A 14457-nucleotide genomic window follows, 5' to 3' on the forward strand; every position below is an offset into this window, starting at 1 on the left:
TTATTTAGTCTGCCTGGGAGCAAGACATCCTGGTCCGTGACTGGGCTGGGTTTCTTCTTGTAGTCCGTGATTGACTGTAGACCCACATACAGTACATACACTTATAATTCTAACAGCTTTTGTGTAAGTAGAGTATTTAATTGTCTTAAAATATAGTTCAATTTCTTTTTGTAAGGTAAGAAAATGTGGTGTTTTGTTTGTAAATTTACAATTGTGAATATGACATTTTACCAAAAGTATAATGAAATTAATTACATAAAATTGTTTCAGCTTATTTCTATCGTAGGTAAAGAATTCAAGCAGTACATCTTTCCACAATAGTGTAAAAGAGTGTAAGATGTCTTGACACATTTTCCTTACATGAATACAATGCCAAAGAATATGCAACACCATTTCTGGGTGGACATTACAAAAGGTACAATTTGAGTTTATGTTTTCCATAAACATCTTCATATAGTGGTTGGCAGGATAATATTTATAAACCATTTTAAAAGAAACTTCCTTAGTTTTGTTAACAAGTTGGTATGTGTGTGGCAACATCCAAACTTTCTTCCAGCAGATATTACCAATAAATCCATTCCAATAAGGCATGACATAAGGTATAGATAGATACAACATCCTGCTGAAACAAGGTTCGTATCACTGTTGTTGAATGGACCAAAATAAAAACATATCTTACTGATGAGTCAACAGGGTCAATAGAAGGTAGGCTCTGAGGGTCAGGTCTTAACACGTTCCTGAATAATAAAGCAACACCTGAGGGAATGGCATCTAAAACAATTGCAAAATCTTTAGGTGCTAAGAAGACATTGATGAAAAGATAGTGTGTCAAATAGGCAAATGAAAGTCAAAACAAATTCATACAAAGCAAGACTACACAAAATCTTGTAAAGTGATAAAAAAACCTCTGCATTTACCATTTGGCTCTCCAATCTCCTTGCTTATTTTACCATCAAGATATAAAGATAGAATGCCATATGTTAGCCTAGAGATACCAGTTATTAGGACTCTTCCTTTAAAAGCTAAGTCCCTCTGTAGCCATTGATTTAGCTTCTTCTGTTTTTTAATAAGAGGGTTTAAATTTAGTAAGCCTCTAGACTTCTGATCCTTATTAATGGTTATGCCTAAATATGTAAGTTCTTCTTTCACTGGAATACCACAATATGGTGTCACACAATCTTTGACAGCTATGAGTTCACATTTATTAATGTTAAGATATAGACCAGACACTTTGGAAAAGGATTGTAATCACATTGATCGATATGGGAATTTGGTTAGCGTTTTTCAGAAAAAGTGTAGTATCGTCTGCCAGCTGGCTTAATTTTTTTAATTTACCAGCTATGGAAATGCCTTGTACAGGACTGTTATTTAAAGAAGTTGGGTGATTCATAAAAAAACAGATACGGAGAGATAGGACAACCTTGCCTAATTCCTCTCTTTAACCCAAATCTAGGTGAGGTGCCATATTTCAATTTGATAGAGCTGTTACAATTTGTAGAGTCTTAATAGCCTTACAGAACAAATCCCCAAAGCCAAATGTCTCAAGGGAGTGGAAGAGGAACTGATACTCTACTGTGTCAAATGCTTTGTAAAAATAAAAATACAATTTGTAGTGAAGGAACTGGTATCAGTGATGAGAACCATTCAACGCTGGTCTGACCAATCGGAAGCCACGTTCCAAGATTGTTTTGATCACGTAAACTGGAATATGTCCCGGTCAGCCTCAGAGAACAACATTGACCTTATACGTTGACTGTGCATGAGAGATGTCGTACCCACTGTGACTATTAAAACCTACCCTAACCAGAAACTGTGGATGGATGGCGGCATTCGCTCAAAACTGAAAGCGCGATCCACCACACTGAACCATGGAAAGAAGTCTGGAAATATGGCTGAATATAAACAGTGTAGTTATTCCCTCCATAATGCAATCAAACAAGCAAAATGCCATACAGGGTCAAGATGGAGTCGCAATTCTAAGCTCAGACACAAGACGTATGTGGCAGGGTCTTCAGGAAAGCACGGACTACAAAAACAGTCACGTTGCGGATACCGACGTCACACTTCCAGACAAACTAAACACCTTCTTTGCCCGCTTTGAGGATAATACAGTTCCACCGTCGCGGCTCGTTAACAAAGACTGCGCCCCCCCTCTCCTTCTCAGTGGCTGACGTGAGTAAAACATTTCAACTTGTTAACCCTGTATCCCTGTATCGCTGTCTTAGGCGTCTCACAGTACCGATATTACAATTTATTGCCCTGGCCACATCAGCAGTCTTCATGCCTCCTTGCAGCATGCCTAAGGCACGTTCACGCAGATGAGCAGGGACCCTGGGCATCATTATTTTCATGTTTCAGAGTCAGTAGAAAGGGCTCCTAAGTTTTCATAACTGTGACCTTAATTGCTTACCGTTTGTAAGCTGTTAGTGTCTTAAAGACTGTTCCACAGGTGCATGTTCATTAATTATTTATGGTTCATTGAACAAACATGGGAAACGGTGTTTAAACCCTTTTACAATGAAGATCTGTGAAGTTATTTGGATTTTTACGAATTATCTTTGAAAGACAGGGTCCTGAAAAAGAGACGTTTCTTTTTTTGCTGAGTATATGTTACTTTTTCCTTGACTGGAATATTGCATATAGATCAGGCCAAGATAGAGGCACGATGGCTTCAACACAGCGTCCCCTATATGTCATCTAGTGTACAGGGTCTACCAGTGTTATCACTAGTTACCACAGCCACAACGTCAATATGGGCCATATCGTAAAAATTCACGGAGAAAAAATTGCCTTTTGGTCTTATTTTAATGTTAGGGTTAGGCATACGGTTAGCAGTGTGGTTAATGTTATGGCTATGTTTAAATTAAAACGTTAAGAAGATATATTGTAGAAATAGGCGGGCTTTAAAGCATTGTGGTTGTTTAACTAGTGAAGACCGTCTGCCAGGGAGACGAATACAGGTTTAGAGAGAACCACTCATTCGCAGATTCTTCAATATCCGTCAACCAAACTCGTGGGAAAACCCCGGGGGGTGGGACTTAATGATTAAACTGAAACCCAAGCCTATTGGCACTTGTGATGGATGCAGATTGGCCAATGGGTTATGATTTGGCATATTTTCAGGAGACAACATTTCGGGGTCTATTGGTTCTGTAAATTATGTTTATTCCTCTCGCTATAAGGCCTGATTTATTTAGTCTGTCACGTAATATATGTTTTGTGTGTCAGTATTTAATAGTATAGTCTAAGAGTCGTTCGGAAAAATATTTAAAAGCAGTAGATAACATGCTCTTGTTGCATGGGACAGCTAGCTATCCATACTAGCTACTCTGTCTAGCTAATTTCGAGGCTGTCATATCAATTATCAGCTGGGTTGCTATCAACAAGCTAGCCAGTTAATTGTACAAACGTATCAAAACGTCAGCTACTAAAGGACAGCATTGGAATGAGCAGGTGACATCACACTCCAGCACTGAATTGACGTTTGAATAAGGTAAGAAAACGAGCTAGCTAACGACGTTATGTCACAATATTAGCTATATTTCATGTTTGCTTCCTCGTCATACGTCAGATTATGATATGGATGCACCTGATCAAATATCGCATGGTTTGCTATACTGGCTAGCTAGTCCTACAGCAAACATGTCCTAGTATGTGTGCTGTTTACACTAATTGACATGTTCCATGGGTGTTTTCTCAATGAGGGTCCTTCCTCATCCATGATTAAGCAAGGCTTGGCAGTGACCCATTCATTCATCCTTCTCTCACGCATCATCATCATCATCATCATCATCATCACTCGCTGCTGCTGACTGGCTTGATTCAGTGATGTCACTGATGGAATATGCAAGACCACTGCTGCAATGATGATACAATTACTCCGATGTTAATAATATTTAATCTGTTGGAGCTTTTGAATGTTGTGATGGTGTGTTTAAATAGTCAGTGTTACATCCCAGTCATTTTATTTTCAGGAAGTCAGCACCATCAGTATGTGGCTATATTGTACTTCACACATTCACACTGTTAAAAGGCAAAGCAAAAGGGACAAGTGGGCTACTTTCAGAAGTAGTTGTCATGTCAGATAATGCCCATGTAAGCACTGCAGTAGTGCATGTTGTTGACCAAGGGTCATTCAATTATGTGTATTTTGAAAGGGTAGTAGGCCTTTTGCCCTCACTCCTTCCTTATGGTAGACTGTTAGAATAACATCACAACATAGTAATTGTCTGTCATGTTATTTTGCTCCCTCCTCAAGCTCAAATAGGGGCATGATAAACAACAAGTCCTCTATGTGAAAATGTGAACTGTGAAAATTGATGTTATGCATAGATGCGCAGCCTAAGAGGAGTTGCAATGCAAACCAAGGCTAACACAGCTGTCACAGATGAAAAAAAATAATATTTTATTTAATCTTTATTTAACTTGGCAAGTTGGTTAAGAACAAATTCCAGCCAAACTCTAACATTGACAAAGCTGGGCCAATTGTGCGCTGCCGTATGGGACTCCCAAACACGGCCTGGAAATGAACCAGGGTCTGTCGTGATGCCTCTAGCACTGAGATGCAGTGCCTTAGACCGCTGCGCCAATCGGGATCCCCAAACTTGCTTGATTGATGCACAGACATGAGGTGTGAATAGCCTAGATGTGAGAGTGGCCAGAGAACCATAAAGAGGAGTCATGTCAGAGGTGCTTGGATCCCCCCTTCATATTGGGTTTGCCAAAACAGGTCTACCCTGTATTAAAGTGGCGGTGACTCTATTGTTTGTCAGGAAGAGGCGTTTGACTGCTTTAGTCTGAATTCCCCTTCACAGCTCCCTTAACACATTCTGACCATATCTGATCATCACACAGCTAGGGGAAATCCAAAATTTCTCAAATTCTGAGTCGGGCCCGAGTGAGTTTTGAATAACGTGTTTATAACGGTGTGTTTGAATAACGGCTGGCTTAGAATCCATTTGTGTTAATATTGACTGTAGTACCAAGGCCTATGCGGCATCACCCATTTCTCATCTTAAGAGGAGAGTATCAACAGGTTTTGAGCATATTGTCTGCCTTCTTCAAAATTGCCTTTAGTGTAAAGCCATTTGAATTCAGTCAGTTTTTGGACAGCATCCCATTGAAGAAGTGTTAAGAAGGTGACTTTTTGGACCTGAATGCAAAAACATTCAGGAGGTAAAAGTGCTCAAAGTTTACCTATTTTGCATACCCCACCATACCATGAGACATCCGTGTCTTCGTCACTGGAAAAGATAAGTGGTTCAGCTTGATATCATGTCAAACAATTTTATTACTTCTTGAAATGAAGCATTTTAATTTAATTAGCAGTTTCTTTTTTCTTTTTCCAGAAACTATTAAATAGTTTGACAACCCTGTTTGTAAACTTTAAAATGATGTCAATCCCAAACTCTTTATTTTTTTCTAGTGATGACGACATTGATGTTTCATGGTATGGTGGGGTATGCAAAATAAGTAAACTTTGAGCACCTTTATCTCCTGAATGTTTTGGCATTCAGCTACAAAGTCACTTCCTGAGCACTTCTACAATGGGCAAATATGTATGGAAGGTTTCGTTTAAATCAAAAGGGAGCTGTCAAAAAGGGATTGAATTCAAATCAATTTGACCCTTATGTCAAATAGGTTTGTCAGGAATCAGAATACAGGTAGTAACCTTTTTGGCCTATCTGGTTGCAAGATACCGATAGTACACAAGGTTAGGCCTAAGCATGTTTGTGCTCAACTGGTTTTCACTGTCAGTGTTATGAGGTACAGTAGCAGCCTGTAGCTAATGGTGCAATCAGGCTTCACTCCGATAATAGGGACTACATTCTAATGAGGCTACATCCTGTTTGTTTTGATACCAGTTTGAATACCATTTATTCAGAGCTTGTCCCAGATTTGTGTTGCCTAAATGTTCTGTTGTTTTCCCAAAAGGCTCAATGCTTATTTGGGTTAATATAGCCTAGCCATAGGCCATTTTTTGGGGGGGAGAAATTGAGCTGAGATTTATGATAAGTCGGTGATTTAATACAATTAACCTGGAGGCATTCTATGACATTTTAACAACATAGGCATGCTGTTATTATGACATTCTTTTCATACACAGGTCCTTCAAAGTACATTGGGGCATGCGAGCAGATAGTTGAGACCATTATGAGGGCACCCCAGGCCAGCAGGAGCCTGTGAGCGACCATAACACCCTCTCTGTCTACTCTCTAACCAGACAAACTTCCCTTCAGGTGGTAGGCCTAGTTTCTCTCTCACCCGTGTTATGCCCCTGTCACTGCTTTGGGGATAGAGGAACGTCCATAAAGGGAAGCGAGAGGGGCATCATATTGGGTTAGGAAGACAAGCGTACCTTGTATTTCCCCCTGCTATGCCCCAACTGGCCCAGCCCCTACAGCCATGAGCTCTGCCCTGTGGAGCCAGGAGAAGCCCAGTGGGGGCTTCAGGGAGGACTGGCGCTTCTACATGGTGGTCAAGGTAAATATTAATATATTTAAAGAGCCATTGAATGTCACCTGTGTTTTTCTGTTGCCAGATTTCAGTCTTGTACAGTGGTTGCCCCACTAAAAGTTTTGCGATTATGCTGCGGTACTTAGAGGTATTTTGTGGTTTAGTATGGTACGGGGGTAGCACAGAGCAACACATTAAGGGGCATTGCACTAATAATGGCCCTGACTAGGGAAACGTTCCCACTGTTCTTAGTGCCAGTCTGCACATTCAAACTAAAACAATGTAACTAATAATGGCATATTTATGCTTACGCTAATACAATAATGACAAAAATACTCTTTCAAAATGCTGACGTTTATTTAGTTATGGCTCCATAATGAATTACTATGGGAATAAATACCACTGAATTACAGAAATATTGGAACAAAGTTGTCTAAAGGTAAACAAATAGTTGCTTACTGGAAAATACTCTTTCATACATCAATGCCTTTCATTAAAATCAATACACAAGTATATATTTTTAAACCTGCATATTTAGTTAATTTTGCCTGCTAATGTGACATTCTTTTAACTCTGGAAATTGTGTCACTTCTCTTGCGTTCCGTGCAAGCAGTCAGGGTATATGCAGCAGGTTGAGCCACCTGGCTCATCGCGAACTGTGTGAAGACCATTTATTCCTAACAAAGACCGTAATTAATTTGCCAGAATTGTACATAATTATGATGTAACATTGAAGGTTGTATAATGTAATAGCAATATTTAGATTTAGGGATGACACCCGTTAGATAAAATACGGAACGGTTCCATATTTCACTGAAAGAATAAATGTTTTGTTTTCGAAATGATAGTTTCTGGTTTTGACCATATTAATGACCTAAGGCTCGTATTTCTCTGTGTTATTATGGTATAGTTAAGTCTATGATTTGATAGAGCAGTCTGACTGAGCGGTGGTAGGCAGCAGCAGGCTCGTAAGCATTAATTCAAACAGCACTTTTGTGCATTTGCCAGCAGCTCTTCGTTGTGCTTCAAGCATTAAGCTGTTTATGACCTCAAGCCTATCAACTCCCAGGATTAGGCTGGTGTAACCAAAGTGAAATGGCTAGCTAGTTAGCGGGGTGCACTAGTAGCGTTTCATACGGTGACGGCACTCGCTATGAGACCTTGAAGTAGTTGTTCCCCTTGCTCTGCAAGGGCCGCGCAATGGATAATGACGCTTCGAGGGTGGCTGTTTTCGATGTGTTCCTGGTTTGAGCCCAGGTAGGGGCGAGGAGAGGGACAGAAGCTATACTGTTACACTGGCAATGCTAAAGTGCCTATAAGAACATCCAATAGTCAAAGGTATATGAAATACAAATGGTATAGAGATAAATAGTCCTATAATAACTACAACCTAAAACTTCTTACCTGGGAATATTGAAGACCAGGAAAAAAAAGGAAGCACCAGCTTTAATATGTTCTCATGTTCTGAGCAAGGAACTTAAATGTTAGCTTTTTTACATGGCACATATTGCACTTTTACTTTCTTCTCCAACATTGTTCTGCATTATTTAAGCCAAATTGAACATGTTTCATTATTTATTTGAGGCTAAATATTTTTTTATAGGTGTATTCTATTAAGTTAAAATAAGTATTCATTTAGTACTGTTGTAATTGTCATTATTATAAATAAATTAATCGGCCGGTTTAATTGGTATCGGCTTTTTTGGTCCTCCAATATTCGGTATCGGCGTTGAAAAATCATAATCGGTCGACCTCTACTGTGGATGTATTTCAAGGCCACCCTTCAAACTCAGTTCCTCTTTGCTTGACATCATGGGAAAATCCAAAGAAATCCAAGACCTCAGAAGATAATTGTAGACCTCCACAAGTCTGGTTCATCCTTGGGAGCAATTTCGAAATACCTGAAGGTGCCACATTCATCTGTACAAACAATAGTAAGCAAGTATAAACATCATGGGACCACGTAGCTGTCATACCACTCAGGAAGGAAACGTGTTCTGTCTCCTGCAGATGAATGTACTTTGGTGCGAAAAGTGCAAATCAATCCCAGAATAACAGCAAAGGACCCCGTGAAGATGCTGGAGGAAACAGGTACACAAATATCTATATCCACAGTAAAACGAGTCCTATATCGACATAACCTGAAAGGCCGCTCAGCAAGGAAGAAGCCACTGCTCCAAAACCGCCATAAAAAAGCCAGACTATGGTTTGCAACTGCACATGGGGACAAAGATGGTACTTTCTGGAGAAATGTCCTCTGGTCTGATGAAACAAGAAATAGAACTGTTTGGGTGTAATGACCATCATTATGTTTGGAGGAAAAAGGGGGAGGCTTGCAAGCCGAAGAACACCATCCCAAACGTGAAGCACGGGGGTGGCAGCATCATGTTGTGGGGGTGCTTTGCTGCAGGAGGGACTGGTGCACTAAACAAAATAGATGGCATCATGAGGGAGGAAAATTATGTGGATATATTGACGCAACATCTCAAGACATCAATCAGGAATTTAAATCTTGGTCACAAATGGGTCTTCTAAATGGACAATGACGCCAAGCATACTTCCAAAGTTGTGGCAAAATGGCTTAAGGACAACAAAGTCAAGGTATTGGAGTGGCCATCACAAAGCCCTGACCTCAATCCTATAGAACATTTGTGGGCAGAACTGAAAAAGTGTGTGCGAGCAAGGGGGCCTACAAACCTGACTCAGTTACACCAGCTCTGTCGGGAGGAATGGGCCAAAATTCACCCAACATATTGTGGGAAGCTTGTGGAATGTTACCTGAAGCATTTGACCCAAGTTAAACAATTTAAAGGCAATGCTACCAAATACTAATTGAGTGTATGTAAAGTTCTTACCCACTGGGAATGTGATGAAAGAAATAAAAGCTGAAATAAATAATTATTTCTACTATTTTTGTGACATTTCACATTCTTAAAATAAAGTGGTGATCATACTGCTCTAAAATAGGGATTTTTTTTTACTAGGATTAAATGTCAGGAATTGTGAACATTCAGTTTAAATGTATTTGGCTTAGGTGTATGTAAACTTCTGACTTCATCTGTACATGGAAAGCCTACTCCTTCCTCCCCGCCGGGGTATTGAACCCAGGTCTCCCGCATGCTGGCACGACACTGCAATTCTTTAGCTAAATAGCCCAGAACTGTTGTCTACTCCCGACCATCACGTTGTACAGCGCCATATTTTCCATTCCACCCTAATGGAACCCCAGAGGGCTTTTTGTATTTATTTGAATAGAAACACCATAAAATGAATCAAATTAATTAAGCAACATTTCTTCAAATCTGTTCTTACAAAAAAAGGTTTTAAATTCTCTAGTACAGCCACTATTGAAGGCTATCAAATGCTTCCCAAAGATTCCCTCTGGTGGTCAAGCTAGTACTAACTAGCATTAATGGTACCAAATGGATGGCACTTAAATAACATTCCAAAGAATTCTGCAGCTGTGCTGCAGTACACTGCAACTTTTAAAGGACGAACCACTGTTGGTGTGTTTCCTGACCGATTCCGTGTTTGGTTAATGATTCTTGTCTCCCATGAGACACTAGATATGGAAGCCCATTTTACTTCCTCAAAATCCCCACAATTAAGATGCCTGTAATTCATTTTGAAGTTTTTGTCATGGATGATTTTAATGTAAAATAAAATTAAATGTATATATAATTTTATTTTACATCTAACTAAGGTGTTTGGTGCAGTATTTCTCAAGTAAAAAAAAGTGACAGTCACTGTCTATGCTATTGGATAGAGAGTAATCACTGTAGCTGTTCACCCCATGTTGATGTACTAATGGACATTGTCAAATCAAAACCCTATCTTCGTTTACCCATTGTGATTCACAGATGTTCCAAACTCAGTCTAAAACAGACTTATTGAGCAAAATTATCCTATTGACACTAGAATAACTTTCTGGCTCATATCGATGCCAAATAAGCCATTTTCAAAGGGATTCGTTGCTTTTTAAAAGCAGTTGCTCTTTAGGAAATTCCTGAATTTCGCTAGGGTTATTCAAGATTTTTATTCAAGAAGGCTTGTTTATCGAAAGGTTTATTTTGTGTTTCATATTTTGTTGTTTTGGCTATTGTGTGTGTTTTTTTTGTTGAATAAACTCAGGAAGATAAGTCCTGATTTTACTAATGAGTATCTTCGATTATGTTTGGATTGGCTCTTTATTCCCTATATAATGCACTATATCTGCCCAATGGGCCCTGGTCAAAATCGGTGTAGGGAATAGGGTGGCATTTCTAACAGACGGAGACCCTTAATAACTCAACACAATTCTACTAAGGAGTGTACAGTGGAGAAGCCCCCCCAGAAGACCTTGAGGATCCCCCGGGGCAGCCTGGGACAGGCCTGCCAGGAGAGGAACAGCCTGGGGCGCACGCTGCCCCCCAGCAAAGGCAAGAGGAGCATACGCGTCCTCGACCAGACCAACGTGGTGCTGAGCCTGGATGAGCGGTTGGTCTAATTAATGGATAGTGACACTATCATGCTATATTGCAATTTTATATAAAGACAATACAAAACAACAACAATACTCACATTTGATATACACTCCATGACTAAAAGTTTGTGGACACTTGCTGATCAAACATCTCATTCTACAATCATGGGCATTATATGGAGTTGTTCTACCTTTTGCTTCTATAACAGCCTCTACTCTTCTGGGAATAATTTCCACTTGATGTTGGAACATTGCTGCAAGGACTTTCTTCCATTCAGCAACAAAAGCATTTGTGAGGTCGGGCACTGATGTTGGGCGATTAGGCCTGGCTCACAGTCGGTGTTCCAAATCATCCCAAAGGTTTTTGATGGGGTTGAGGTCAGGGCTCTGTGCAGGCCAGTCCTAATCACATGACAATGCACTGGGGCACTGTCATGCTGAAACAGGAAAGGTTGCCACAAAGTTGGAAGCACAGAATCGTCCAGAATGTAATTGTATGCTGTAGTGTTAAGATTTCCCTCCACTGGATTTATGAGGCCTAGCCCGAACCATTAAAAACACCCCCAGACCATTATTTCTCCTCCACCAAACTTTACAGTTGGCACTATGCATTGGGGCTAGCGTTCTCCTGGCATCCGCCAAACCCAGGTTTGTCTGTCGGACTGCTAGATGGTGAAGTGCAAATCATCACTTCAGATAACGTTTCCACTGCTCCAGAGTCCAATGGCAGTGAGCTTTACACCACTCCATCCAACCCTTGGCATTGCGCATGGCTTGTGTGCGGCTGCTCGGCCATGGAAACCCATGTCATGTCACTCCCGACGAACAGTTATTGTGCAGATGTTGCTTTCAGAGGCAGTTTGGAACTTGGTAGTGAGTGTTGTAACCGAGAACAGACTATTTTTACGCCCTTCAGTACTCACTGTCCCTTTCTGTGAGTTTTTGTGGCCTACCACTTCGTGGCTGAGCTGTTGTTGCTCCTAGACGTTTCCACTTCACAATAACAGCACTTACAGTTGATCGGAGCAGGGCAGAAATATCGACTAACTGACTTGTTGGAAAGGTGGCATCCTATGACGGTGCCACATTGAAAGTCACTGAGCTCTTCAGTAAGGCCATTCTACTGCCAATGTTTATCTATGAGGAGTATATGGCTCTGTGCTCGATTTTTATACACCTGTCAGCAACAGGTTTGGCTGAAATAGCCGAATCCACTAAATTGAATGTGTGTCCACATACTTTTGTACAAATAGTGTATGATATATTGACTTAAAAAAACGTTTGAATATTTTCTTGTGTTTTCCTCTGGGATTCAAATGTACATCTTGTTGTGTTTGATTTGCAACCAAATCAGGGACGTCCTGGAGCTGGATGAGAAGCTAGCTGAGCTGCTGTTCCCCATCACCAACTGTGAGGAGCGCTATGCCCTGCTGTGCAACAAGCCCAGGCTGGAGCGGGCCAGGGACATCGACTGTGGCTCCAAGGTGCGCGTGCAGCTGCGTTCGGGGGATGAACCTTTGCCCGGGGTAGTCCGATTTAAAGGATCTCTCCTCCCAGACAGGGCTCTCTCCGGGGTCTGGTTTGGAGTGGAGCTGCTGGTGAGAAACCTCATCTTTACTGTTCTTTTAAAATGCACTTTGTAAGCAATTGACCCTCAGTTACGTATATAGAATAACTTTATTTGTCCCAGAGGGAACTTCAGTTATGTCTGATATCGTCTGTGATTTGTTCTTTGTGAAATGTTCCCTGTTGATTTCATAACAGCTAAGCTAGTAAATGGACTCTCTCTTGCCGTAGCCTACATTCTGTAAAGATGCAGTAAAGTAGCGGGCTACAAAGGCTTGTTTATTGGAGCACAATGTTGTGTTTATTCCTCAGTGTCCAGTTGTAGGCTGGGTGAGTGGGTGAAGGGGCCGGATGAGAGGAAAGGCTGACCCTTACTCACTATAAAGGGTTTAGCACATTCTTGGGTTTCAGATCAGCGTCTTGATTGAATGCCAGACTTGTATCACGATTGAGAATACTTACCACACATTTACAGTCAACAATGTGTACTTCTGATCTTGATCATACAAACATAAATTGAACGATGCCAATACTGAAAAGCCCTACATGGCTCTCAAGAAGAAGTGCAGTGTATAGGATCATGTAACTACACCTTCTAATTGTCCATTATCCCTGTGTAAGAGCAAAGATTATTCAGTTCAGGGCCTGCCGGCTACTCTCAGCAATGAAACATTTTGAGTATGCTGTTATGCCCTCCGCAGTATCGATCTCAAACCCTCATCAAACCCTCATCATCCCTATTCCCTCCCCTGTAGAATGCTGAGTAGGCATTCTGCTGAGTAGCTGAGCTCACCTCTCTGTAAATGACAGCTCATGCCTCTTGTATCAGCTCAGCCCAGTGCTAGGCTTTTCCTGTGATGGTTAAGGTAAAGGTTAGGGAAGAGGTTAAGGGTCAGGGAAATTCTTTGGCATTACTGTGTGAAGGATTAGGGGAAGGGTTAGCGTGTCTGAGTAAGCCACATGCCCCTGGCACTCACAGGTTATCCCACGTTTAACATACTGTATGTAACCTATGCCTCTACATAGGAGGAGGGCAGAGGCCAGGGCTTCACAGAGGGCTCCTACCAGGGCCGACAGCTGTTCCGCTGTGAAGATGAGTGCGGGGTGTTCGTGGCCCTGGACAAGCTGGAGCTGTGGGATGACGAGGAAGAGGAGCTGGGAGAGCTAGAGGTGGATCACGTCATCCTGGTGGAGGAGGAGATGGATTTCCATCCGCTGGAGATCAACTCCAGGGTCCTTGTCCAGACCAGAGAGGGGCCGGAGAGGGGAACCATAATCTTCTGTGACCTGCTGCCTGGGAACGAGAGCCTGGGGTACTATGTGGGAGTAGACATGGTAAGGCTTGAGACGCTGGTCCCATACCGGGGCCTTACTGAGTGGGACCTCTACAACCTTCTCCTGTCTGCTGTAGAATGGCAGACTGGCAATGTAAATACTGTCAGTGGAGATTACCTTTTCCTTTGCTGTTAACACTAGGTAAAGGTGAAATGTCCTCCCTACATATATAATAATGCTATATTTATAGAACATGGCTAACAACTAAATTACATCTCAAGTTAGGCAAGAGCCTAGTTCAAGTAGCCCATGTAAGGTTGTTTGTATGATTTGATTGTCTATCCAGAAAAGAAAATATCATTCCTAATGTTTATTTTGCAGTCTAACAACCAGCCGCTGGTGTTGATGTTTCCTGTTGCCAATATAATCAGATGGCATAGCAGTTAAGGAAAGGGAACATGCATAATGACGGAGGCATTTGACTGCAGGTTGTTAGTAGCAGCAGCAGTGAGCCTACTCGGTCTACTCTGGTCTGGGACACACACAAAGGGCAGTAGTCATGCGGGGAGCTGGGGAGTGAAGTAAAGTTGCAGGGTGCGTCCCCATTGGCACCCTATTCCCTATGTAGTGAACTACTTTTGACTCGAGTCCTATGGGCACAAATGTAGTGCACTAAATTGGCAATGGGGTTCCATTGG

The 14457-nt window shown here is 41.4% G+C and overlaps 1 protein-coding gene across 3 annotated transcripts in view; it reads left to right on the forward strand.

Moving 5' to 3' along the window:
• The first annotated feature begins 3057 nt into the window (after window positions 1-3057).
• Window positions 3058-14457, forward strand: part of LOC118382141 (ubiquitin carboxyl-terminal hydrolase CYLD-like) — a 39808-nt gene continuing 28408 nt past the window's right edge. Inside the window, exons 1-5 of one of the 3 annotated variants that reach the window (XM_052502566.1) lie at window positions 3058-3493; window positions 6107-6483; window positions 10763-10932; window positions 12273-12516; window positions 13511-13819. In XM_052502566.1, the coding sequence (XP_052358526.1) occupies window positions 6406-6483; window positions 10763-10932; window positions 12273-12516; window positions 13511-13819 (801 nt within the window). In that variant the 5' untranslated portion in view covers window positions 3058-3493; window positions 6107-6405. The remainder of the gene's footprint in view (window positions 3494-6106; window positions 6484-10762; window positions 10933-12272; window positions 12517-13510; window positions 13820-14457) is intronic. The other 2 variants (XM_052502568.1, XM_052502569.1) reach the window with 2 other exon arrangements.

The sequence above is a fragment of the Oncorhynchus keta genome, unplaced genomic scaffold (genome assembly GCF_023373465.1).
Source record: "Oncorhynchus keta strain PuntledgeMale-10-30-2019 unplaced genomic scaffold, Oket_V2 Un_contig_1587_pilon_pilon, whole genome shotgun sequence".
In the NCBI taxonomy this organism is placed as follows: domain Eukaryota; kingdom Metazoa; phylum Chordata; class Actinopteri; order Salmoniformes; family Salmonidae; genus Oncorhynchus; species Oncorhynchus keta.